The 24,422-nt window shown below is 44.0% G+C and overlaps 1 protein-coding gene across 1 annotated transcript in view; it reads left to right on the forward strand.

The window, feature by feature from the left end:
• The window catches only part of LOC137333936 (transmembrane protein 196), a 43,769-nt gene extending 21,330 nt beyond the window's left edge, over positions 1–22,439 (forward strand). The window contains exons 4-5 of the mRNA XM_067998292.1: positions 4,668–4,673; positions 22,377–22,439. Of these exons, the coding sequence (XP_067854393.1) occupies positions 4,668–4,673; positions 22,377–22,439 (69 nt within the window). The remainder of the gene's footprint in view (positions 1–4,667; positions 4,674–22,376) is intronic.
• The last annotated feature ends 1,983 nt before the right edge of the window (positions 22,440–24,422 follow it).

Genomic DNA, 24,422 nt, shown 5'->3' on the forward strand with positions numbered 1-24,422 from the left:
AGTAGGCCATTCGGCCCTTCGGGCCTGCTCCGCCATTCAAAATGATCCTGGCTATTCGTCTAACTCAGTATCCTGTTCCCACTTTTCCCCATATCCCTTGATCCCTTTAGCATTAAGAAATATATCTATCTCCTTCTTGAATACATCTAATGACTTGGCCTCCACTACCTTCTGTTGTAGAGAATTCCACAGGTTCACCACCCTCTGAATGAAAACATTTCTCCTCATCTCGGTTCTAAATGGCATACCCCGTATCCTGAGACTGTGACCCCTGGCTCTGGACTCCCCAGCCATTCGGGAACATCCTTCCTGCATCTAGTCTGTCTAGTCCTGTTAGAATTTTATATGTTTCAATGAGATCACCTCTCATTCTTCTAAACTCTAGGGAATATAGGCCTAGTTGACCCAATCTCCCCTCATACGTCAGTCCTGCCATCCCAGGAATCAGTCTGGCAAACCTTTGTTGCACTCCCTCCATGGCATGGACATCCTTCCTCAGATAAGATCAAAACTGCACACAATACTCCAGATGTGATCTCACCAAGGCCCTGTACAACTGCAGTAAGACATCCCTGCTCCTGTACTCAAATCCTTTTGCAATGAAGGCCAACATACCATTCGTCTTCCTAACTGCTTGCTGCACCTGAATGCTCGCTTTCAGCGACAGGTGTACAAGGACACCCAGGTCTCGTTGCACCTCCCCTTTTCCCAACCTATCACCATTCAGATAATACTCTGCCTTTCTGTTTTTACAATCAAAGTGGATAACCTCACATTTATCCACGTTATACTGCATCTGCCATGTTCTTGCCCACTCACCCAACTTGTCTAAATCACATTGGAGCCTCTTTGCATCCTCCTCACAGCTCACTTTCCACCCCAGCTCTGTGTCATCTGCAAACTTGGAAATGTTACATTTAGTTCCCTCATCCAAATCATTGATAAATATTGTGAATAGCTGGGGCCCAAGCACTGATCCCTGCGGTACCCCACTAGTCACTGCCTGCCACCGGAAAAAGACCCATTTATTCCTACTCTCTTTCCTGTCTGTCAACCAACTCTCAATCCATGCCAATCCCATGTGCTTTAATTTTGCACACTAACCTCTTGTGTGGGACCTTATCAAAAGCCTTCTGAAAATCCAAGTACACCACATCCACTGGTTCTCCCCTATCTATTCTACTAGTTACATCCTCAAAAAATTCCAGTAGATTTGTTAAGCATGATTTCCCTTTCATAATCCCATGCTGACTTTGTCCAATCCCATGAATGCCTTCCAAGTGTTCTGTTATCACATCTTTTATAATAGACTCTAGCATTTTCCCCACTACTGATGTTAGGCTGGTCTGTAATTTCCTGTTTTTTCTCTGCCTCCTTTTTTAAATAGTGGGGTTACATTTGCCACCCTCCAATCTGTAGGAACTGTTCCAGAGTCTATAGAAATTTGGAAGATGATCACCAATGCATCCATTATTTCCAGGGCCACTTCCTTTAGTACTGTGGGATATAGATTATCAGGCCCTGGGGATTTGTTAGCCTTTAGCCCCATTAATTTCCCTAGCACTGTTTTTTTTACTAATACTGATTTCCTTCAGTTCCTCCCTCTCACTAGACCCTTGGTTCTCCAACATTTCTGGCAGGTTATTTGTGTCCTCCTTTGTGAAGGCAGAACCAAAGTATGTGTTTAATTGTTCTGCCATTTCTTTGTTCACCATTATAATTTCCCCCATTTCTGACTGTAAGGGACCTACATTTGTCTTCACTAATCTTTTTCTCTTGACATATTTATAGAAGCTTTCACAGTCAGTTTTTACGTTTCCTGCTAGTTTACTCTCATACTCTATTTTTCCCCTCTTAATCAATCTCTCTGTCCTCCTTTATTGAATTCTGAACTGTTCCCAATCCTCAGCCTTGCCGCTTTTTCTGGCAATTTTATATGTCTCCTCTTTGGATCTAATACTATCCCTAATTTCTTTTGTAAGCCACGGTTGAGCCACCTTTCTTGTTTTATTTTTGTGTCAGACAGGAATGAATAATTGTTGTAATTCCTGCACATGTTCTTTAAATATTAGCCATTGCCTATCCACTGTCATCCCTTTTAGTAAAGTTCCCCAATCTATCATAGCCAACTCGCACCTCATACTTTCGTAATTATCTTTATTTAGATTCAGGACCCTAGTTTCGGATTCAACTACTTCACTCTCCATCTTAATGAGGAATTCTATCATGTTATGGTCACTCTTCCCTAAGGGACCCCACGCAACAAGATTGTTAATTAATCCTTTCTCATTGCACAATACCCAGTCTAGAATTGCCTGTTCTCTAGTTGGTTCCTCAACGTATTGGTCTAGAAAGCCATCATGCACACACTCTAGAAATTCCTCCCCCACAGTATTATTGCTAATTTGGTTTGACCAATCTATATGTAGATTAAAGTCACCCATGATTATAGTTGTACCCTTCTTGCATGCATCTCTAATTTCCTGTTTAATGCCCTCCCCTACATCTCCACTACTGTTTGGGGGCCTATAGACAACCCCCACCAACGTTTTCTGCCCCTTGGTGTTTCTTATCTCCACCCATACAGATTCTACATCGTGATTTTCCGAGCCAATATCCTTCCTCACTATTGCATTGATTTCCTCTTTTACTAACAATGCTACCCCACCTCCTTTCCCTTTTTGCCTGTCATTCCTAAATATTGAATACCCCTGGATGTTCAGTTCCCATCCTTGGTCACACTGCAGCCATGTCTCTGTAATTGCAGCTATATCATAACCGTTAATATCTATCTGTGCTGTTAATTCATCTACCTTATTGCGAATGCTCCGCGCATTAAGACACAATGCCTTTAGACTTGTCTTTTTAAGGTTGCTAGTCATCTTAGTTTTATTTTGCACTATGGCCCTATTTGTTTTTCCAGGTTCTTTTTAATGAGTTGAGGGTTTCGGTCTCTACCACCCCTTCAGGCAGTGAGTTCCAGACCCCTACCACCCTCTCGGTGAAAAAAAATTTCCTCAGCTCCCCTCTAATCCTTCTACCAATCACTTTAAATCTATGCCCCCTGGTTATTGACCTCTCTGCTAAGGGAAATAGGTCCTTCCTATCTACTCTATCTAAGCCCCTCATAATTTTGTACACCTCAATTAAATCACCCCTCAGCCTTCTCTGTTCCAAAGAGAACAACCCCAGCCTCTCCAATCCTTCCTCGTGGCTAATATTCTTCAGTCCTGGCAACATCCTCGTAAATCTCCTCTGTACCCTCTCTAGTGCAGTCACATCTTTCCTGTAATGTGGTGACCAGAACTGTACACAATACTCAAGCTGTGGCCTCACTAGTATTTTATACAGTTCTAGCATAACCTCCCTGCTCTTATATTCTATGCCTCGGCCAATAAAGGAAAGTATTCACTTTCTGTGCAGTTCCTCACCTCCCCATTTGTGAACCCACCACTCCCACTCACCCCAATCCTGATGCAATGTGATGAATCTGTCTGATACTCGCCCTCTGATGCATCACTTTCATTGGCAGTCTCACCCAAAGCAATGCATCCATTGGGTGACCACATCACTTTCACTCAGTCACACATCTGTACTTTCTCCCCTTGTGGAAAAGAGCGCAAAATGCCCGGGAGAAGAGTAGGACTGGAGGGGGGCCACCACAAATAGTACCCCGACAGAAGCGGAGGAGGAGGCCTTGGAGCTCAGCTGCATGGTCGAATGCCTGGTCGTTGGAGATGCTGAGACTGGCAACCCGCAAATGGTTGGTGACAGGACTTTAACATCCTTCACACACATCATGAATTGATGTTATCAGTGATTGACCCGTTGCACACCTCAGTATGCTCATTGCAAACTGACTTCTGCGATGCTTGTCAATATTGCTTTATGTTTTCTTCCAGGGAGTTCAAGGATTGATGAGGAGACACACACCATGGAAGAAGGCGATTCTTCAGAGGAGCTCCATTCCTCTGAGGGCGCAGCATCACATCATATCCAGCCATGCACCAGCGCAGATACTGGCACTTCAGTGGGTCCTGTTAGGCAGATAGTTGGGTTGTCACCTGGTGATTCACCACTCACAGGTGAACACGAGCAGACACTTGTGGCAGGGGCAGCTGTGGAGAGTCCGCGTCGGGGGGACACATGTCTCCAGGCTCTGCTCAGCTGGACACAGATGCTGAACCCCGGACGCCATCGTTGAGTATGAGAATGATTGAGGTACAGCTGCACCTTTGCGAGGTACTGGAATACGTGCCACGCACACTCTCCATAATAGTGTAGAAGATGGAGGAGTCCAACTCCAGCATTAGTGAAACGGTGGCACAGGTAAGTGCGGGAATGTCTGCGATGGAGAGAGAGAATGGCAGTCTCCATTAAGCTTCAAGCACTGCTCTCTAATGTGTTCATGCAGGCCATGACAACAGCCATGCAGACTCTGGATGGCAGGCAGATAGATACTTTAGCCTGGCCTTAGAATGCATCACAGATCTGCTCCAAGCTGTTGTCCAGCAGAATGATAGGAGTGATGTGGCCCAGGAGAGGGATGATGTAGAAAGGGGACATGGAAGTGGGGACTGCACTCAAAGCACTCCCACATCTCACCCGTTGCCCCCCCTCAACCAGTACTGCCTCCTCTCCCGATGGCCGAGTCTGCCCCTGCACAGGTGCAGGTCGAGCAGTCTTTGGCGGGGCCCTCACGGGCTCCAAAACCCAGAGGTCTTAGGCCGAGAGCATCTCAGCAGTAAGGGCTGGGATCTGAGCAACCTGCCACTACCTCTGCTGAAGCCACAGGGATGCATCACATAGAAGCAGTAGGAAGAGGAGGTCAACCATTTTGTAATCACCAAGGGAATGAATAAGGGTGTCTGACGGAATGTCATGTTTTTCATTTATATTTCTTCTTGTTAAATGCACATTAAATGCTATAATTATCACCTCCACTGCCACATCTTGTCCATTCTCGAGTCCCTTTGAAAGCGCCTTTTCATGTGCTTCATCATGAACGCCAAGACTTGATGGCACCCATTGGGTGCGTTTACAATGGATGTATGTGTGGTTGAAGGACTGTTTTTTGCAAGCCAGGGAAAAGGTGGGGGGGGGGTTTGGCTGGTGTTGGTGATGGTGGTTGTTCCAGGCGATCTCAGTAGTTCATTATCTTCAGTTTGTAGATCTCCTTATGAGAACCTGTTAGATATGAGTGAACCCCTGGCATCTCGAGCAGCCACGTGCACCACTGCTCTGGTGATGGGTTGCCCATCTTCATCCTCTTCCTCCTCCTCGGCTTCTTCAATGTTGCACATCGAGAGAGTTGAAACATACTGCCCTCTCAGTCTGGCTGATGTCGTCGCAGGGGAGGTTATGTAGATAGATACCCGGGCAAACAAGCCATCTGTCACCTGTAGTATACACTTATGTGCAGACGACTGAGAGACCCTGGAGATGTCACCGGTGGTGCTCTGAAAGGATCCGGAGGCGAAGAAATTGAGGGCAGTGGTGACTTTAACTGCGACGGGCAATGTGTGGCCACCAGGCTCAGCTGGGAGCAGCTCTGCATGAAGGAGCGTGCAGATGTCTGCGACCACCTGGTGACTCAATCTGAGCCTGTGTAGATACTGCTGCTCAGAGAGGTCCAGGAAGCTCAGCCTTTGCCTGTGGACCCTCTCACGTCGGTAGTGCCTCCTGCATCCTTGGTCCCAGGATATAGGGAAAAGGTGGGAAAGTGGAGTTGAGGTAAAAATCAGATCAGCCATGATCTCGTTGAATGGCGGAGCAGGCTTGAAGGGCTGAATGGCCTACTCCTGCTCCTATCTCTTATGGTCTTATGGTCCCTCCGTCGGTCCCCTCTCTGCTATTCTGCAGGTCGTTGTGGCACACCTCTATCTTGTGGAGCTGCAACTCCCAGAACTGCCCGCCGTGCCTGCCGCGGATGGTGATGTGCCTCCTCCTCAGGGGCACTGTAGAATAAATCCATTGCGCCCCCCCCCACTCCCATTCTGAAGTTGTCAGTTTGAGGGAGTCCAAAATGTAGATAAATATGTCTGAACACGAGAATTCTGAGTGTGAACCAAGAAATCTCAGTCTAAACGCAAAGAACTCCCAGCCAAATGTTTGTCTGAGAAAACTGATTACCCTGCTGTAAAAACTGTCCTTTTATTCAGATGTGTCAATCACTGGCTTAAAGGTTCAAATGAGGGCAGACTGCAACTCGCCTCCGTTTCCATGGCATGATTCAGAGGCCACGGGAGACATGTTCAGAAGTTAAAATGTTTGTGTGTGTCAATACACTAAAAGTTAACAGGATTAAGTACTTTAAAGACCTAAATTTGCCTTTAAATATCGTTCCACCGGCTTTAAGTGTCAGTGGGATTTCCGGGTGTCAGAAGCGCGCGCGCATCCAAACACATCTGGGTCAATCCTGGAAGTGGGCGGATTGGAGCCGGAATGCGGTCCAGCTCTGAAAATGGAGTATTTTTACTACCCACCCGCCCCTAACTCACCCATTTTTGGGGGTTAAAATTTACCCCTTAGTACTTCAGCTTCAACTCAGCCCAGAATGATGGGATGGATTTCTCTCTGCTGGCGATAATATAAGGGTCCTACATGAATGGAGTTTGGACAGTCCTAACCAAATTCACGATCATTGTTATCAAAAGCACATCCTGCTTGTAATTCAGTATAAATTGGCTATAAATTGCTAATCTCATTTACAGGATGACTGGTGTGACGATGGCATGGAGTACAGGGAGTTCTATACAACAGCTGGCCACTTAGGATGGCTTAATTGTAACACTGAACGCCAAAAGTAGAAAAGTGTTTCATTTTTGAATATTAATATTCATGAGCTCAAGGTTTCATGGAGAAAAAATGAAATTCCAAAAAAATATACTTAAGGAGATTTATATTAAAACGCAACTCATCATAACTAGAAGCCTTGTCCAGATACAGCTTACTGGATCTAAATTAAAATGTTAGAAAATAATTAATTGGAAAAGTGATAGAAGTAGAAGGAACATTATTGAAGAGAAGCTTTTGATTACATCACCTTTCTTGTGGAGGGTTTCCATAGAATTTTTATCTTATAGGTCAATGGAGGGAAGTTAGGGCAGTCCATCACCTTTGAGAAGATTTTGATTAGTTTGATGGATTTCAATTCAGTTAATGGATCTGGACCTGAGTGATAGCAATACTGACATATTGGGCCCAATATTAGGAGGGCGGCGGGTTCACAGCGGGGGGGTCAACTGGGCGCGTGGGTAAGCCCAGTGAAATCGGGGTGCTCTGCACGCAATCGCAGCTTGATTGAAGGTACTTACCTTTGCTTCCGGGTTTCGCGCTGGAAAGCTGCGCAGCGGGCAGGCTGCGCATGCGTAGCATAGGCTGTCAGCTGGAGGAGCCCTATTTAAAGGAGCAGGCCACCAATGCTCCTCCTGCAGCAAACAACCAATTTTGAACCATGGAGCAGGCCAGAGGAAAGGCTGCCCCAAGGTTTTCGGACTCCTCACTCCAGGTTCTGCTCGATGGGGTGAGGAGGAGGAGGGAAATCCTTTTCCCATCTGATGGGAGGAAGTACCCTCCCTCCACCACCAAGAAGGCCTGGCTGGAGGTGGCCAAGGAGGTCACCAGCAGCAGCAATGTGCCACGAACCTGGGTGCAGTGCAGGAAGAGATTTAATGACCTAACCAGGTCAGCCAAAGTGAGTATACTTACGCATTCTCCCACACTCCGTCTTCTACATCACCTCCACCACCACACAACCCCTTCTGCACTGCCACCACAACGCTCTTGCATCACTCCTTACATCCACTCAACTATCATCCTACCTTGCCTGCACTTACTCACCGCCCTGGTTCCCATTCGAACACTACCACGCAACTCAATCCTCATACAATCTCATGGCTGTATCTCAAACGCACCCTCCCATGCATCTCCCTCACGCTCAACCCCACCCACACCAATGCATGCAGCAGGTCACCGTGCAACCATCACTCAATCACGCCTCTGTGTTTTGCCTTGATAGGAGATGAGATGCCAGAATGCCCGGGAGAGGGCAAGGACCGGAGGGGGCCCGCCACACCAGATGGCATTAACAGATGCGGAGCAACAGGCACTGGAGATAAGCCGCACGTTGGAGTGCCTGTCCGTGGAGGATGCCAAGGCTGGGATTGCACAAGCAGCTGGTGACAGAAAGCTAACACTCAGCACTCATGATAGCGAATGAACTTAGCATCACTTGGCATCTGCAGCACCTCAACATCTGTCCACATGCTTAATATTGCTTTCTGTTCTCTTGCAGGCCCATCTGCGAGCGCCGTGACCGTGGAGGGTGATTCCTCAGAGGACCTGCCGGCCTCTGAGGGTCCATCGTCACATCTGAGCCAGCCATCCACCAGTGCAGATACACACACCTCGGTGGGTCCCCTTCCTCACTTAGTTGGGCTTGTACATGGTGAGTCACCACGCACATGTGAGCACGAGCAGACCCTGGTGGCAGGGGCAGCCGTGGAGAGTCCGCGTCGGTGGGAGCACTCTTCTCCAGGCTCTGCTCAGCTGGACCCAGATGCTGAACCCTGGGGGCCAGCCGTGAAAAGGAGAATCATCGAGGGCCAGCAGCACATTGCCGAGGTACTGGAACAGGTGCCACGCGTACTCTCGACAATCGCGCAGAGGATAGAGGAGTCCAACTCCTGCATGCATGGAATATTGGCACAGGTACAGGAGGGTACCTCCGAGATAGTATCGCAGGGACGTGAAGGCATCTCTGAGATAATGTCGCGGGTAGGTGCAGGAATGTCTGCGATGGAGGAAAGGCTAGCCTCCATCGAGCGTCAAGCACGGCTCAACAATGAGTCCATTCAGGCTCTGACAACGGCCGTTCGGATTCAGGGTGAGCAACATTCTGCCGCCTTAAATAGGCTGACAGATACTTTACAACTGGCCTGCCAAGGCTTCATACAAGTCCTCCAAACTGTCGTCCAGCAGGGTGGAAGGAGTGATGTGGGCCTGGGCCACGAGAGGGATGATGGTGAAAGGGGACATGGAAGTGGGGATGCCACTCAAAGCGCTCCCATGTCTCACCCATTGCCCCCCTCTCAACCAGTACCTGCAATGCTGCCCCCTCTCCAGGTGGCCGAGTTTGCCCCTGCACAGGTGCAGGTGGAGTAGTTTTTGGAGGGGCCCTCACGGGCACCGAAACCCAGAGGGCGTCCGCGCAAAGCATCTCATCGGTCAGGGCAAGGACAAGAGCAACCTGCCACTACCTCTGCTGAAGCCACAGGGGTAGCACCACGTAGGGGTTCCCGTAAACGCAAGGCAAAGGTTTTGTGAGTACAAAGGGAATGCACAAGGTTGCTTGACAATTTGTCATGTTTTTTATTTATATTTGTTTTCTGCCACATTCACAATAAATCTTATTATTATCACCACTACTGCCACGTCTTGCCCATTCTTGACTGGCTTGTGGAATAGGTCCCTTTCATGAGGTTCACCATTAACACGCACAATTGATGCCACCCATTGGGTCATTCTACAGTGGGTGTTTGTGTAGTTGCACCATTGTTTTCTGCAGGGGGCGGGGGAGGGGGCTGGTGTGGCCGCTCCTCTGTCCAGGTGATGAGGACTGGACTCTTCAGACAGTCTGATGTTAGGAGAACTGTTCACGTATCAGTGACTCCCTGGCCTCACAAGCAGCCAGGTGAGTCGCTGTTCTGCCCATGGGTTGTTCCTCCTCGCCCTCCTCAATATGGGTGGCAGATGTGGATGGGGCCTCTTCCAGCGGCACCCCTCTCTGTTGTGCCATGTTGTGTAAGGCACAACAGACGACTATAATGCGTCCCACTCTGTGTGACGTGTATTGCAGTGCTCCCCCAGAATGATCAAGGCACCTGAAGCGCATCTTGAGCAGCCCTATAGCCTGCTCAATTGTAGACCTGGTGGCGATGTGGCTGCCATTATATCGACGCTTTGGCTCGGTGGTGGGGTTCTTCAGAGGTGTCATAAGCCACGTGCGCAGGGGGTATCCCTTGTCCCTGAGAAGCCAGCCCTTGTGGTGTTGGGTGAGTGCAAGAGGGGCGGCATGGTGGACTCCCTGAGGATGAAGGACTCGTGCCAGCTGCCAGGGTACCTGGCACACACGTGAAGGAATCTCTTGCGGTGGTCACAGATGAGCTGAGTGTTGATGGAGTGATAGCCCTTCCTGTTGACGAACAGTCCTGGCTCATGTGGAGATGCTCGTATTGCTATATGGGTGCAATCGATTACACCCTGCACCTGTGGTAAGCCAGCCACAGCGTGGAATCCCACTGCCCTCTCCATCTGGCTGAGGTCATCCATGGGGAAGTTGATATAGTGCAAGGCCCTATGAAACAAGCTGTCAGTGACCTGCCTTATGCACTTGTGTGCAGATGACTGAGAGACCCCGGTGATGTCCTCGGTGGCACCCTGGAAGGATCCGGAGTCGAAGAAGTTGAGGGCAGTGGTGACTTTGACAGCGATAGGTAAGAAGATGCTGCTCGGTCCATCCGGGAGCAGCTCGTCATTAAGGAGGCTGCAGATGTCCGCGACTACTTGGCGACTGACTCTGAGCCTCCATATGCACTGCTCCTCAGAGAGGTCCAGGAAGCTGAGCCTCGGTCTGTGGACCCTGTGGCGAGGGTAGTGCCTTCTGCGACGCATCTCTCTCTGCGGATGCCCTCCCTCATGCTGTGCAGGTGAATGTGTCACAGCAATGTGTTGTGGAGCTCCACATGTCAGAGGTGGACGGCGTGATCAGCAAGGCTGGTGATGCTGTTCGTCCTCTGAGGAGGTCATTACTGCAACTACGGCGGCCCCCATCCGTTAGATGTACATTTGAGGGGGTCCGCACACCAGGTTTGAGGTTCCAAGTTGATGAATTGTAGTGTTAGGAGGAGGGTGGTGGAGGCCAAACTTTGTCCAAAGTGACAGAGTGGCTTCCTGCAATGAGTGAGGGTCTCCCCCTCCCCAACCTGTCAAATGGACCTTTGCAGCTGCCACAAGCTGATGGCTGCAACACGTCCATTTGAACTGGAAGTGTTTGCCCCAGTACGGGAAACAGTCCCAGTTGTTTGCAAAATCCCCCCCTCCTAAAATGTCATGTTAATCAGGTCTCTAAACGACCTGAAATACCTTAATGATTACTTTAAGTGGCGTCCCGCCGGCTTTAATTGCCGGCGGGAGACCCACATGCGGGGGCTGCGCGGGCTCCAGACCCGCCCCGGGAATCCCCGATTTTCGCAGCCCCCACGCCACGAACGCACCCGCTTGGGGGTGTGAAAATCGAGCCCATTGAAACAAACCTTAATATGCTTTTTGGACATGTAAAATGTACTATCCATAGTCATTTTTATAACTCGTGGGTATTTAATCAAGATTTTTTTAAAATGAGCATGAGTACAGTGTTTGTGGTTCTGTACTATAGTGAGATTTTAAACCTTTCAACTGATCTGGTCTATCACCTAACAGATTTTCCTGTGTAAATGCATAAATGAACATTATATAAATAACTATTCACCTGAGGTTCCATTGGAGAAGGAACATTAAATATCTGTATTTTGTGCTTGGAATAATTGTTGGGTTGTGTAGCACTGTTGCTCAATATAGGTCATGTTTCTATATCTACTGCTGCTACGTGCTGTAGTGCTATCAATGCTATCACACAAGGGTCCAATATGGATCTGACCCATATAAGAACTGGATTAAAAATAACAAACAAAAGGAAAGTCCAAATTGTGGGAAATCAGGTTCAATTACATTTTGTTCTTAGCTGATATTTGGATGAAAATCATAGAGAAAATAAAATCTTTTCCTGTGGTAGCTACTACAATTGTTACAAAATTTAAAGTAGAATTGAGGAGTTCTTGACTTTCATTAAGTCTGACATTTTAAGTACTCTTTTACTTTCTGCATCAAGACTTGAGGAAGGATTTGTAAAATGTTATGTTTGCAAACTGTTATTAAAATAGGATGTACTAACATTTTTTACAAAGCCCAATAAATAGAGAACATCATGCAATTTTTATTGCATTTTTCTTTATATTTAATCTTAAGACTCTTCCTTTAAGTAAGATTTGATTTTTAATGGATCTTTTAATGGTTCGCCCTAGAACAACAAAAGTTATGAAAGGATAACTGCAGAAATTAATTATTGCCACAAGTTGTTGCTAGTTGTTTTAAGTTATACTCTGTTGCAATGTATGGCAGTTAAAGAGCACTACACCAAATAAAATCCAATCAAATCAATGGGTGAAGAGGATGTTACACAGAATGACATGGAAATTACAACATTGAAATAGGTCATTCGATCCACCAGTCCATATTGGTGTTTATTCTCCACAGGAGCAGTATGCCTGCCCCATTCCTTCAATCATCTATTTAACCTATTCTTAAAAGTTGGCATGATCTTTGCTTCACTCACTATTTCCGGTAGTGCATTCCATAGCCTCAACCCTCTGTGTAAAACGTTTATCCTGCTCTCTATCCTAAATCTCTTATATTTTCTCTTATATTTATGTCCCCTCATTCTAGACCCCTCAATCACTTGAAATAGTTTGCTTTTATCTAATCTGTCTCATCTTGTTATAATTTTAAACTTATCTATCAAATCATCTGTAATTTCTTTTCTAATGGAAACAGTTCCAGTCTTTCAAGTCTTTCTTTGCATTTTTATTACTCCTTACCAGGATCCTAGTGAATCAGGTCCCAGCACTCTGTTCTTCTTTAGCTTAACTAACTACTCTCATTTTATCCTTTTATCTATTATAATATCTCTCATCTCACTTTACTCAGGATTTACTTCCTCCCCAATATTCTTCTTTTGTAAACACTGATGCAAAGTTCTTGAAATTGTTTGTAAGCCTGTCCTCATAGTCCTTCCTTGCTTTCCTTATCCCCTTCTTAACCTCATTCCTTAATTTCTTGCATTTGCTCTTATTTTCATGATTTGTATCATACTTATAGGCTCCATATACCCTCTCGTTCAATATTAGTTTTTTCTAACCACTTTATCCACTGTATCCTGAAACATGAAGTTGTCTCCTTTTCTAATGCTAAATATTTATTGTGCAACTTTGCAATAATCTTTATATAAATATCACATTGTTGATCTACAATCTCCTGTGCCAATTTCTCTTCCCACCTCACCTCAGCTAGATCATTCATCTGTTTAAAATTTGGCCTGTTCCAGTCTGGTGCATCAGTTCCTGTACTAACCCTTTCCCTTTCTATTTGGACCTTAAACCTTATTATCTTGTGGTCACTACACCAAGATGTTCACCCATATTTATTTCATCCACCTGATTTATCTTGTTACTCATAACTAGATCTAGCAACTCCTCTTATAGGCATACCAACAAACTGCGTGAGGAAGGAGCCCTGCACATATTTTAGGAATTACACTCCCTTTTCTCCATTTACTCCCTGTCCTAAACAATGAGGAGATAATCCAAATCCTCCGAGAACAATATATTTTTTTTAAAATCCTACTCATCTCCATGATCTGTGTACAGATTTCCTCTTCCATCTCCCTTCAACAATTATTGGGTCTGTAGTACAACCCCACTAATGTAACAATCTCTTTTTGTGCACATTAGCCTTTTATGGCAATAATGTCACTCCTCCTTTCCTACATGTTCAGTTGCTCCTCAAAATATTATAACTCAATATGTTTATTCTCCATTCCTGCACAATCTATATCTTCCTGTGACATAATGGCTTCTAATTCCCCAGTTTATTTCCCACACTCTGAGCATTACTATACATGCACTTTACCATTTCTGTGCTCATATGTTTAACGTTATTCCTTTCCCCTTGATTTTTTTTGTCCAAGCTAACACCCCATTCCTTTATCTCAGCCTTTTCCCTATTTATAACTGGTCAATTTGATTTTACTCATACACTCCCTTCTTCCTTCTGCATGCTATCGCTTTTGCTAATCTTTTTTTTATTTGTACATTAACCTCATTAGGGATGGGCAATAAATGCTGGCTTTGCCAGCAATAACCACATCCCATGAACGAATAAAAAAAAATCTATTTCTACCTTCTGTATTTGCTGTCCCCAATTGCTTTTATTTTCCCTGCTACCCTTCCTTCCTAGAGTGTTGATGACTTTAAAATTCTGTTATAGGCCTTGGAACGCTCCACTGACCTAATCATTCACAAAACAAGTGTTCTGCTGATTAAAGACTTGATTAATACCCATAAAAGCCACTTTGTACAAAGATTTTATTAACAGAGGATTTTAGTTAAACAAAGAAAGGGAGAGAAGTTGCTGTAAAACCCTGTGAACTAAAAGTATATTCTGCATATTTACATCAAATTGGATTTATTGTTCAAGAATTTATCTGAAAACTGCAGTGGACCATAGCTCCATTTTTCTACTTTATTACAAGCAGGAATTAAAGTAATCAAGCTTTTTTAAAGAGAGCTCTTGAAAGTGCTATCCATTATGAAGCGAGTAAAGTGAAAAGAATTTGCAGGTCATTTCAAAATAGCATGGCTTCTTTACTTATATTGCTGATCTCTGCTATTGGCACCTGAATTCCTCCCTCTCCCAGAGCCAAAATCTATGGGAAAAGAGTTGAGGTCAGCAGGCAGGTTTACTTAGCTCCAAAATAAAAGCAGAAAATATTGGAAACTCTCAGCGTGAATGGAAGCATCTGTGGAGAAAGTTAGGGTTAAACCTGAAATGTTAACCCTATGTTACTTTCTCCACAGATGTTGCCTGACCTGCTGAGATTTTTCCAGCATTTTCTGTTTTTATTTCAGATTTCCAGTATCTGCAGTGTTCTATTTTTTGTTACTTAGCTTCTATTTGTGGTCAGGGAAACACTACAAAAGCCTTATATATTCTATATTGTTAAGTGGGTTCCAGTGGGTTTTACAATTAAATAAAAAGTGACAAAAAAAAATGAAAGATTATATAAATGAAATGCACACTTACCCAACCAGAATTAGAATATAAACAGAAAATGGCATGAATCTCTGCTTGAATCATTTTTCTAAAACTCATGAACCTGATGTAGACATGCAAGCCATAAATTCACTGCTGTCTCATTGAGTTGGTCCTACTGAACGTTATGTCCAACAGGGGTTTGCTATATTTTCTCAGTATTAGTAATAGTTTTTCTATAATGGATATATTGGTCTGACTTATTGTGGAAAGCTATCCTCTCCTCTTCCTCCCCTTCCCAAAAGTAACCAATGTGACTAGTGCTTTTCTTTTTGAAAGAATTGCACATTTTTCAAATCACAATTCAAAATAGCAACAAAGTCACTGCATACATAGAATCCCACATGCTAAACCATGAGATACTGCTGTTACTAAATGTGTTAACAACCTATTATTACTTTATCCATACACATTTACTATCTTTTGATTGAATTAATAGCTGCATTTTGATTTTTCCACCCAATGTTGTTGTCTCTACTATCTTACCCAGCAGCTTATTCCATCCAATAAGTTAACATTTTTTGAATAATATATTCTCTCTGAATATCTGTTTTAAATGCCCTTTTTGTTCACTTACATTTACATCCTTTGGTTCTTCTTTCCTGGCTTTTCCTACTTTAAACCATTTAAACTATTTAATCTTTTATGTACCTGCCTAACAGCACTGTGGGAGAACCTTCACCACATGGACTGCTCACCACCACCTTCTCAAGGGCAATTAGGGATTAGGGATGGGCAATAAATGCTGGCCTTGCCAGCGACACCCAATCCCATGAACGAATTTTTAAAAAAGACGCACGCCCCCCCCCCCCCTCTCCTCCTCCACAACACATTGCTTTTAGGCTACAGAGCTAGAACTTTTCTCATCTATCCCATGTACATTTGGACTCAGTCTTGACGCTCTTCCCTGCATATATATATATATATATATATATTATAATGTGTGTGTGTTTTTGTGGCGTGCAGTATTCCGTGTGATCTGGCCAGCACATTGTAAGGCCTTAGCATAACCTTTGATAACCTGCACTATGTTGGTTGGGGGCGGGTGGAAATGTAAAAATGTAAAACCCGACCCCAACCCGCCCACTTCTGGTTTTAACGGAGGCGGGTCAGGGGGCAGGCGACCAATCCACTCTCAGGAGGCATGTCAGTCAGTAAAATCTTTTAAGGAGCCTGCGGGCCTCCATTTTAACAGTTTTTTTATTTTAAACTCCTGGGGGCCGGGATTCCCGGGCCTTTCGCTTCACACCACGTAAGAGGAGGCAAGAAGGGCCGGATCAACAGGTAAGTGCCTTTATTGCACTGCTTGTGGGCCAGGAGGAGCAGGAATGTTTTCTTCAGGCTCAACAAGCTTACCTGGCACAATCCAACATACGCGATTGGCTGACGCCCCCCCCTCCCGCGCCCCCCCCCCTCCACCATGTCCAACCACCCCCCCCACAATCTCCAACCATCCTCCATGATGTCCGACCTGCCCCCCCCCAATGATCTCCGATGCGCCCCCCCCCCAATGATCTCCGACGCAGAACCCCCCAGGATCTCCGACCCCTCTCACCACGATGTCCGACCACCCGTCCCAATGTCCAGCCCCAACCACCCCCCCCCCACACACACACTGTTGTCCCACTGACCTGTCATCCGCTCCCTGACTGCTTTCCTGTCCAAACAGGCAGCCAGCCTGTCAATCTGGCTGGTTGTTGGGCAGGAAACCTGCTGAAAAAGTTTAAAAGACATCCTAATGTCAAAATCATCAGAACATCCTGGAAACCCATACTTCCGGGTTCCCTGTCTGGAAATCCTCCCTCCCGCTCTCTTCATGACCCCGAGTAATTATCTGGGCCTATGTATCAGCATTTTCTTAGGTTTTAGAATTCCTTTGTTATATTGTCTAGATTTTGAAAATACTTCCAGGTTCTTTTCTTTGTCTCAATGTTTATTCAATTCTATTTGTTGTATACTTATGATGAATTATTTTTTGTTGAATCAATGTGCAATACTTAGCATTATTATTGTTAAATTTTAATTGGCATCTGATGGCAGATTACAAAACCAATCTGCTGCCCACTTTGTTTTAACTGCTGTTCCTATTTTAGCGTTGTCAGCAAATTGAAAAGCTTACATTGGTTTCAGTACCAAGGTCATTACTGTAGATTAGAAACAACAGTGGCCCAAGAACTGACCCAGTGGGACTCCATTCAGCATCTCTGTATTGCATCTCATGCATACTCTCTGGGTTTCTACCTTTTAAACAACTTCGTATCCAGTTCCAGCTGCTATTCTGAATTCCTGTGGCTTCCAGTTAGAACACTTTATATGGAGCCTCGTTAAGGTCTTTCTGAAAGACCAGACAAACTATACTATATCTTAGGAAGTTCCATATCTATTTGCAATGTCCTCAAAAAATCAGGCAGGATCTTCCCCTTCTAAAGCCACACTGGCTGTTATTTATTAAGTTACAAAGAATGTATAGCACAGAAACAGGCCATTCGGCCCAACAGGTCCATGCCGGTGTTTATGCTCCACATGCATCTCCTCCCACCCTTCTTCATCTAACCCTATCAGCATATCCTTCTATTCCCTTCTCCCTCATGTATTTATCTAGCTTCCCCTTAGATTCATTTATACTAGTTGCCTCAACTACTTCTTGTGGTAGCGAGTTCTACAATCTTACCACTCTCTGAGTGAAGAAGTTTATCCTGAATTCCCTATTGGATTTGTTAGTGACTATCTTATATTTATGGCCCCTAGTTCTGGTCTCCCCCGCAAGTGGAAACATCTTCTCCACGTCTACCCTATCAAATCCTTTCATAATCTTAAAAACCTCTATCAGGTCACCCGTCAGTGTTTTTTCTAGAGAAAAGAGCCTCACCCTATTCAATCTTTCCTGATAGGTATAACCTCTCATTTCTGGTATCATCCTAGTAAATCTTTTTTGCACCTTCTCCAGTGCCCCTCTATCCTTTTTATAGTGTGGAGACCAGAACTGTTTGCAGTACTCTGTGTGGTCTAACCAAGGTTCTGTACAAGTTTAGCATAACTTCTCTGCTTTTCAATTCTATCCCTCTAGAAATGAACCCCAGTGCTTGGTTTGCTTTTTTATGGTCGTATTAACCTGCATTGCTACTTTTAGTGATTTGTGTATCTGTACCCCTAAATCCCTCTGCTCCTCAACCCCATTTAGACCCTTATTTTCCAAAGAGTATGTGGCCTCCTTATTATTCCTACCAAAAATGTACCACCTCACACTTATCTATATTGAATTTCATTTGCCAATTACACGCTCACTCTGCAAGTTTATTAATTTCTTCCTATATTTTGTCGCAGTCCTCCTCGGTATTAACTATACTCCCCAATTTGGTGTCGTCCGCAAATTTTGAAATTGTACTTCCGATTTTCCGAGTTTATGTATATGGTGAACAACAGTGGTCCCAGCACCGATCCTTGTGGAACACCACTTCCCATCTTTTGCCAGTCTGAGTAACTATCTTTAACCCCTATTCTCTGTTTTCTGTTTTGTAGCCAGCTTGCTATCCATTCTGCTACTTGTCCCCTGACTCCACATGCTCTGATCTTAGTCATGAGTCTACTGTTGTTAAAAAGGCATTCCTCTAGCTTATTTCATTATTTTACCTGCTGTTGATATTAGGCTAATGAGCTATAGTCGCCTGGGTCAGATTTCTCACCTTTCTAAGTGTTACAGGTAATTTGTTTGCTTGCTTCCAATTCTGTGGAATTTTACCAGTGCCCAATGATTCTATCAGAAGGATAGCTAGTGCCCCATATCAATTCCTTCAGGATGATAGCTAGGGTGCCAGACTGATTCCTTCAGAACAATAGCAGTTACCCACTGATTGCCTCTCTAGTCTCCTTCAGCACCCTGGCATACAGGTTATCTGGCCCAAGGAATTTGTGAGCTATGAATTCTTTTAACTTACACAGAGTGCTCAATTTTGAAATGGTGGTGGAATGGCAGCGGGAGGGTGTAAAGGTGTGCGTGGCAAACCTGAATTTTTAAAAAAACTTACCTTTTCCGACACGACCGCGATGTAATTTATGGTGATTAATGTTGTTTTCGGGTCTCACGACTAGCAGCCAGCCTGATTGTCAGGCTGACTGCTGACAGGAGCTGTAATGTCAAGGCGGGGGCGGGGGGGAGAGAAAGAGAGAGAGAGAGAGAGACGTCATCCGGTGCTGGAACAGAGAGTGGAGGGCGTTGAAGATCGGCGGGGGTGGGAGAGGAGGAGATCGTGGGGGGGGGGGGGGAGATCGTGGCGGGGGGGAGAGGGAGACATCGGGGCCGGAAAGGGACATTGGAGAGGGAGACATCAGGGGCTGAGAGGGGAACATCGGACATCAGAGCAGGGGGGTGCAGGTGACATCGGTGGAAAGGTAGGTTTATTTTGTTAATTTTGTGCAATGGTTTTTTATTTAATTTATTTCATTTATTTTTGCCTGATCCAGCCCTTCAGGCGGGAAAGCCACCCAGATAAGTTTAAAATCGTTTTAGCTATCTACTATGTCAGAAATAAAGTGCCTTTAATATCTCAATGAGGTACATTTGGTTCTTTATCATCCCGCCGGCTTTAATTGCCGCGCGCACACAAGTCCGTCTGTGGGAAACCCGGAAGTCGGCGGGTTGGGGCCGGCTTCCTCACCCGCTTGGGATTTTCCCGATTTGTGCAGCCCCTCCCGCCCCCAATGCACCCGCAATTTGATTTGAAAATCAGGGCCAGTATTTCTGCCATACTGACTTGAAAATCTTCTAGGAAATTACATGATTTAGAAAAATGGGATAATAAGGTAGTGTTGCTGCCTTTGATGAATACATCTAGTAAATATTCATTTCATATATTCTAACTGTTTTACATTTACAGTTTTGTTGCTATTTTATCTTTTAGAATACTAACTTTCTGTCTAACTGCTTTCAGTTATAATACTGAAAAAGTGTTTCAGTAGTGTGCTTAACATCTTTTGCTATACTCATCTCTGGGGCATTTTTTGCAGGTCTCATTTTAGTCTCTTAACTTGCTTTGCAAATTCCTATAACCCTGCTAAAATTTTCCACTTTGTTTTTCTTTGTAAACTTCGTATAGTTTGTTTTTCTTTCTTACTCCCAATTTAATTGCCATATTCATCCATTTAAAGGACTATGGGGTAAAATTGGATCTTGTTGCGCCTGCTCTGCGGGCATAAAATGGGTACAATAAGGCCCAAGTACGGAGACCAACGTCCTGCGCCTAAGGACGCCTGAAAATGTCCAACCTGAAATTAGGTCGGGCCATTTTCAGGAGTTCCTAGCAGCCGCCTAAAACAAGTGTTGGGTCCTCTCCCCTCCATAACTAATTTAAATTAATCATAATTCCTTCTACATTAATATCTAATCTCTCAGATCCTGCTGTTTAGATGCATTAAGAACATAAGAAATAGAAGCAGGAGTAGGCCATATGGCCCCTCGATCCTGCTCCGCCATTCAATAAGATCATGGCTGATCTTCAACCTCAACTCCACTTTCTGCCCAATCCCCATATCCCTTGATTTCCCTAGAGTCCAAAAATCTATCAATCTCAGCTTTGAATATACTCAATGACTCAGCATCCACAGCCCTCTGGAATAGAGAATTCCAAAAATTCACAACCCTCTGAGGGAAGAAATTTCTCTTCATCTCAGTCTTATATGGCTGACCCCTTATCCTGAGACTATGCCCCCTAGTTCTAGACTCTCCAGCCAGGGGAAGCAGCCTCTCAGCATCTACCTTGTCATGCCCTCTCAGAATCTTATATGTTGCAATGAGATCACCTCTCATTCTTCCAAACTCCAGAAAGTAGAGGCCCATTCTACTCAACATCTCTTCATAGGACAACCCCCACATCCCAGGAATCAATCTAGTGAACCTTCATTCCATCACCTCCAAGGCAAGTTTATCCTTCCTTATATAAGTAGACCAAAACTGTACACAGTACTCCAGGTGAGGTCTTACCCTGTACAGTTGTAGTAAGACTTCCTTACTCTTAGACTCCAACCCCCTTGCAATAAAGGCCAAAATGCCATTTGCCTTCATAATTGCCTGCTGTACCTGCACGCTAACTTCTTGTGTTTCTTGTACGAGGACATCCAAATCTCTCTGAATACCATCATTTAGTGGTTTCTCACCATTCAAAAAATATTCTGTTTTTCTATTCTTCCTACCAAAGTGAGTAAGCTCACATTTCCCCACATTATACGCCATCTGCCACCTTCTTGCCCATTCACTTAACCTGTCTATATCCCTTTGCAGACTCTTGGTGTTCTCCTCACAGCTTACTTTCCCACCTAGCTTTGTCAGCAAACTTGGATACATTACACTCGGTCCCTTGATCTAAGTCATTAATATAGATTGTAAATAGCTGAGGCCCCAGCACTGATTCTTGTGGCACTCCACTAGTTACAGCCTGCCAACCTGAAAATGACCCGCTTATCCCTACTCTCTTTTCTATCCGTTAACCAATCCTCTAACGATGCTAATATATTACCCCCAACCCCATGAGTCCTTGCATAACAGCCTTTTATGTGGCATCTTATCGAATGCCTTTTGAAAATCCAAATATACTACATCCACAGGTTCCCCTTTATCTACCCTGCTAGTTACACCCTCAAAAAAACTCTAATAAATTTGTCAAACACGATTTCCCTTTCATAAAACCATGTTGATTCTGCCTAATTATATTATGATTTTCTAGGTGCCCTGTTACCACTTCCATAACATGGGCGGACTGGCCATATGAGAAATTGAGGGATTTCCCAAGTCCTCCATGAATGATTCCACAACGCAGTATTAACAGCGACCACTTTTTCCCGTGAGAATCTCAAAGAATCCCGCGATCTTTTGGCGAAATCCTGTGCATCAAACTAGTTATTCCTCCACGCAAAAAGAAACTCCTCCCACTCTCTGCACTAACCCATCTATTGTCTCCTTAGTTGTTTCAATCTCAGCTCCTGATAGACAAATCAGTACCCTGTTAACTTTATTTTTACAATAGAAGTTACCATTCACAAATTATCCCTTAGACTATCCTACCTTCCATATCATCAATACAATTTTCCCTTTCTTCTTTTTCAGTAACACTCCTAGTGCTTTGCAGTGCCTGAAATCTATTTGATACCCTTATTTCCTCTGTTACTCTAGTGTTCTTCTTGCCTTTCTTATCTCCTCTTCCTACTATAACCCAATCTCTGTCTGCTCTGCTGGCCTCATTTTCCACTATATCACTTCCCTAACATACTCTTCATGCCCATCCTCCAGTTGAGTTTAATACCAGCCACATACCATTATTAGTGTTTTAGATTCACCAATTCCTGTGAGTATAAAAAGATACATTTTAATTCTGTAGTAACACCAAACTAACATTTTGTTTTATTATTTTCATGTACAGGACATCCCAGATAACCTAAGCAATGGAATGCCACAAATTCTGCAGAACGGAAGACCAACATGATAAAAAGAATCCTTCACAGAGAAAGACTTTTACAGCAATTTAACTCTGCATGACGAATGTGATACTTTTACATACCCTGCAATTATTAATGCCAAAGTCTGGAGTTCAGGTTTTAACAAGACCATCTGATGAACACTGACCACTACCTGTTGCTGGAACCATCAGAGTGGCACTGCATTCTCAAGGACACTACTATGGAATACTAAGCACTGAGTTTTCAGGAAGATGTTTAGGAGATTCAAAGAGCCAGGTGTGTCTCTGTTAAGAAACGTTTTGTGAGAAATCAAAATCTTTAAGAAACATCACTCAACAGACTTTCCAAGAAGCATGCAAGAAGCAATTATCCTTAGCTTTCAAAGAAAGCACTTAACTTGAAAGATCATTGATATTCAAAAGTAATTTTTATGGAATGCTAACAATACTAAAACAAAACACTCTCCAAGTTACTTTATTTATGTTGAATGCACTAAAAATATGTACAAAATGAGTAAGAGATGGACAATATAACAACTATTTGTTGTTTAATTCTATATTTAAAAATTATGAATCACTATTTTTCTATAAATGTTGTTACGTCTTCATAACAAATAACATGGTAAATAAACATTGTGCCATCAGCCTACAATTTGGTTTCTTAAACTTGTTTTTCTCTCTCTTACAATGTAAAATTAGTCCTGCCTTGTTTGTGGGGAATTAATAAGATAATGATAGGGTTTTTTCATATACTCATTTGAGTAAGGGTTTGTTTATCCATATTATCTCCAATTGTGCACTCATTTTGCTGTTGTGTAGTTGCTTCTTTCTGCTGGTGCACATTGATACGTGCATTTGATGCAGATGAGACTGAAAAATGATTTCAGATTACAGCAAAAATCAGAAGAAGAATGCCGATTTACAAATCTTGTAGAATGAAATATTTACTATTGGCACAGGAAATAACTGTGAACCAGCCCGGCTAGTCTGAGAATGAAGTCTTCTGCTCCCACTACAATCTGCAAAAAGGAGGTGTGATTTCTGTTTCTGTGAGGGGGCCACATCAAATTTGGTGGTATAAATTTATAAATACTGTAATTTACTGCAAAATAACTGTTTGCTAAATAGTATGACAAATATTGGTACCTGATTCTAAATACCATTCATTAACCTTCTGATCAACATTAATAAATATTAGTAAATTTATTCAAATATGCTTGTTGTGGTTCCAGTTGCGTGCTTTGCTACTGTGCCACACAGACCAGGGCCAGGAATTTCCTTGGAGCTGCTCCTGCTCTGTCGCCGTAACTTCACCGGAAGTGCAATGTAAATTGTTTACCTGTGTAAACGAGGTTTCTGCCACACCTCCGAAGATATGGCAGCAGAGCGGGAGCACCTCTGAGAAAATTTCCGGCCCAAGAATTTTTCCGGTTCCATATCTGGATTGAGCTGTGTCAGCTGATTTCAGCCAAGACTGAGGTAGGGGTGCTACAATTGGCCTCCAAATCCCTGGACTAGGAAGGAATAAAAATCAGTCACGATTCCTGCTGCTGTTTATTCAGTGACTATAGCTGGGTAGTGTGCATTTGTGAATGTAAGGTGAGGACGTGATCAAGCTGGGCTGTGATATCCTTTTTATGGCCAAATAGTCTGCAATCATCTGTCAACACTTACCGTCTACCCTCAAACATAGAAGTGTAGTCACATGGTCAAAGTACTCAAGGGCCACTAGCAACTGTGGATCTGCAAAAGTAAATATTAAGGTTAAAGCATGTTGTTGAGGCAGATAAGAGGGAACTTTACTTTGTACTTAGTTTTCCAAAGTGTTTGATGCTTCCACTGGGTGACAAAGATAGAGGAAGAGTATGGTTTCCTTGTGCTGATATTCCTTGCTTTAATGCGTACAATAATTCAATTCTTCCAGCTAAAAATGTAAACAAATACATACCTTTTAAGAGTAAAGAAATTGCAGAAATGGATTGTTTAGCAGGGAGCTGCACTACAACTGCC

This window comes from Heptranchias perlo, chromosome 2 (assembly GCF_035084215.1).
Source record: "Heptranchias perlo isolate sHepPer1 chromosome 2, sHepPer1.hap1, whole genome shotgun sequence".
Classification (NCBI taxonomy): domain Eukaryota; kingdom Metazoa; phylum Chordata; class Chondrichthyes; order Hexanchiformes; family Hexanchidae; genus Heptranchias; species Heptranchias perlo.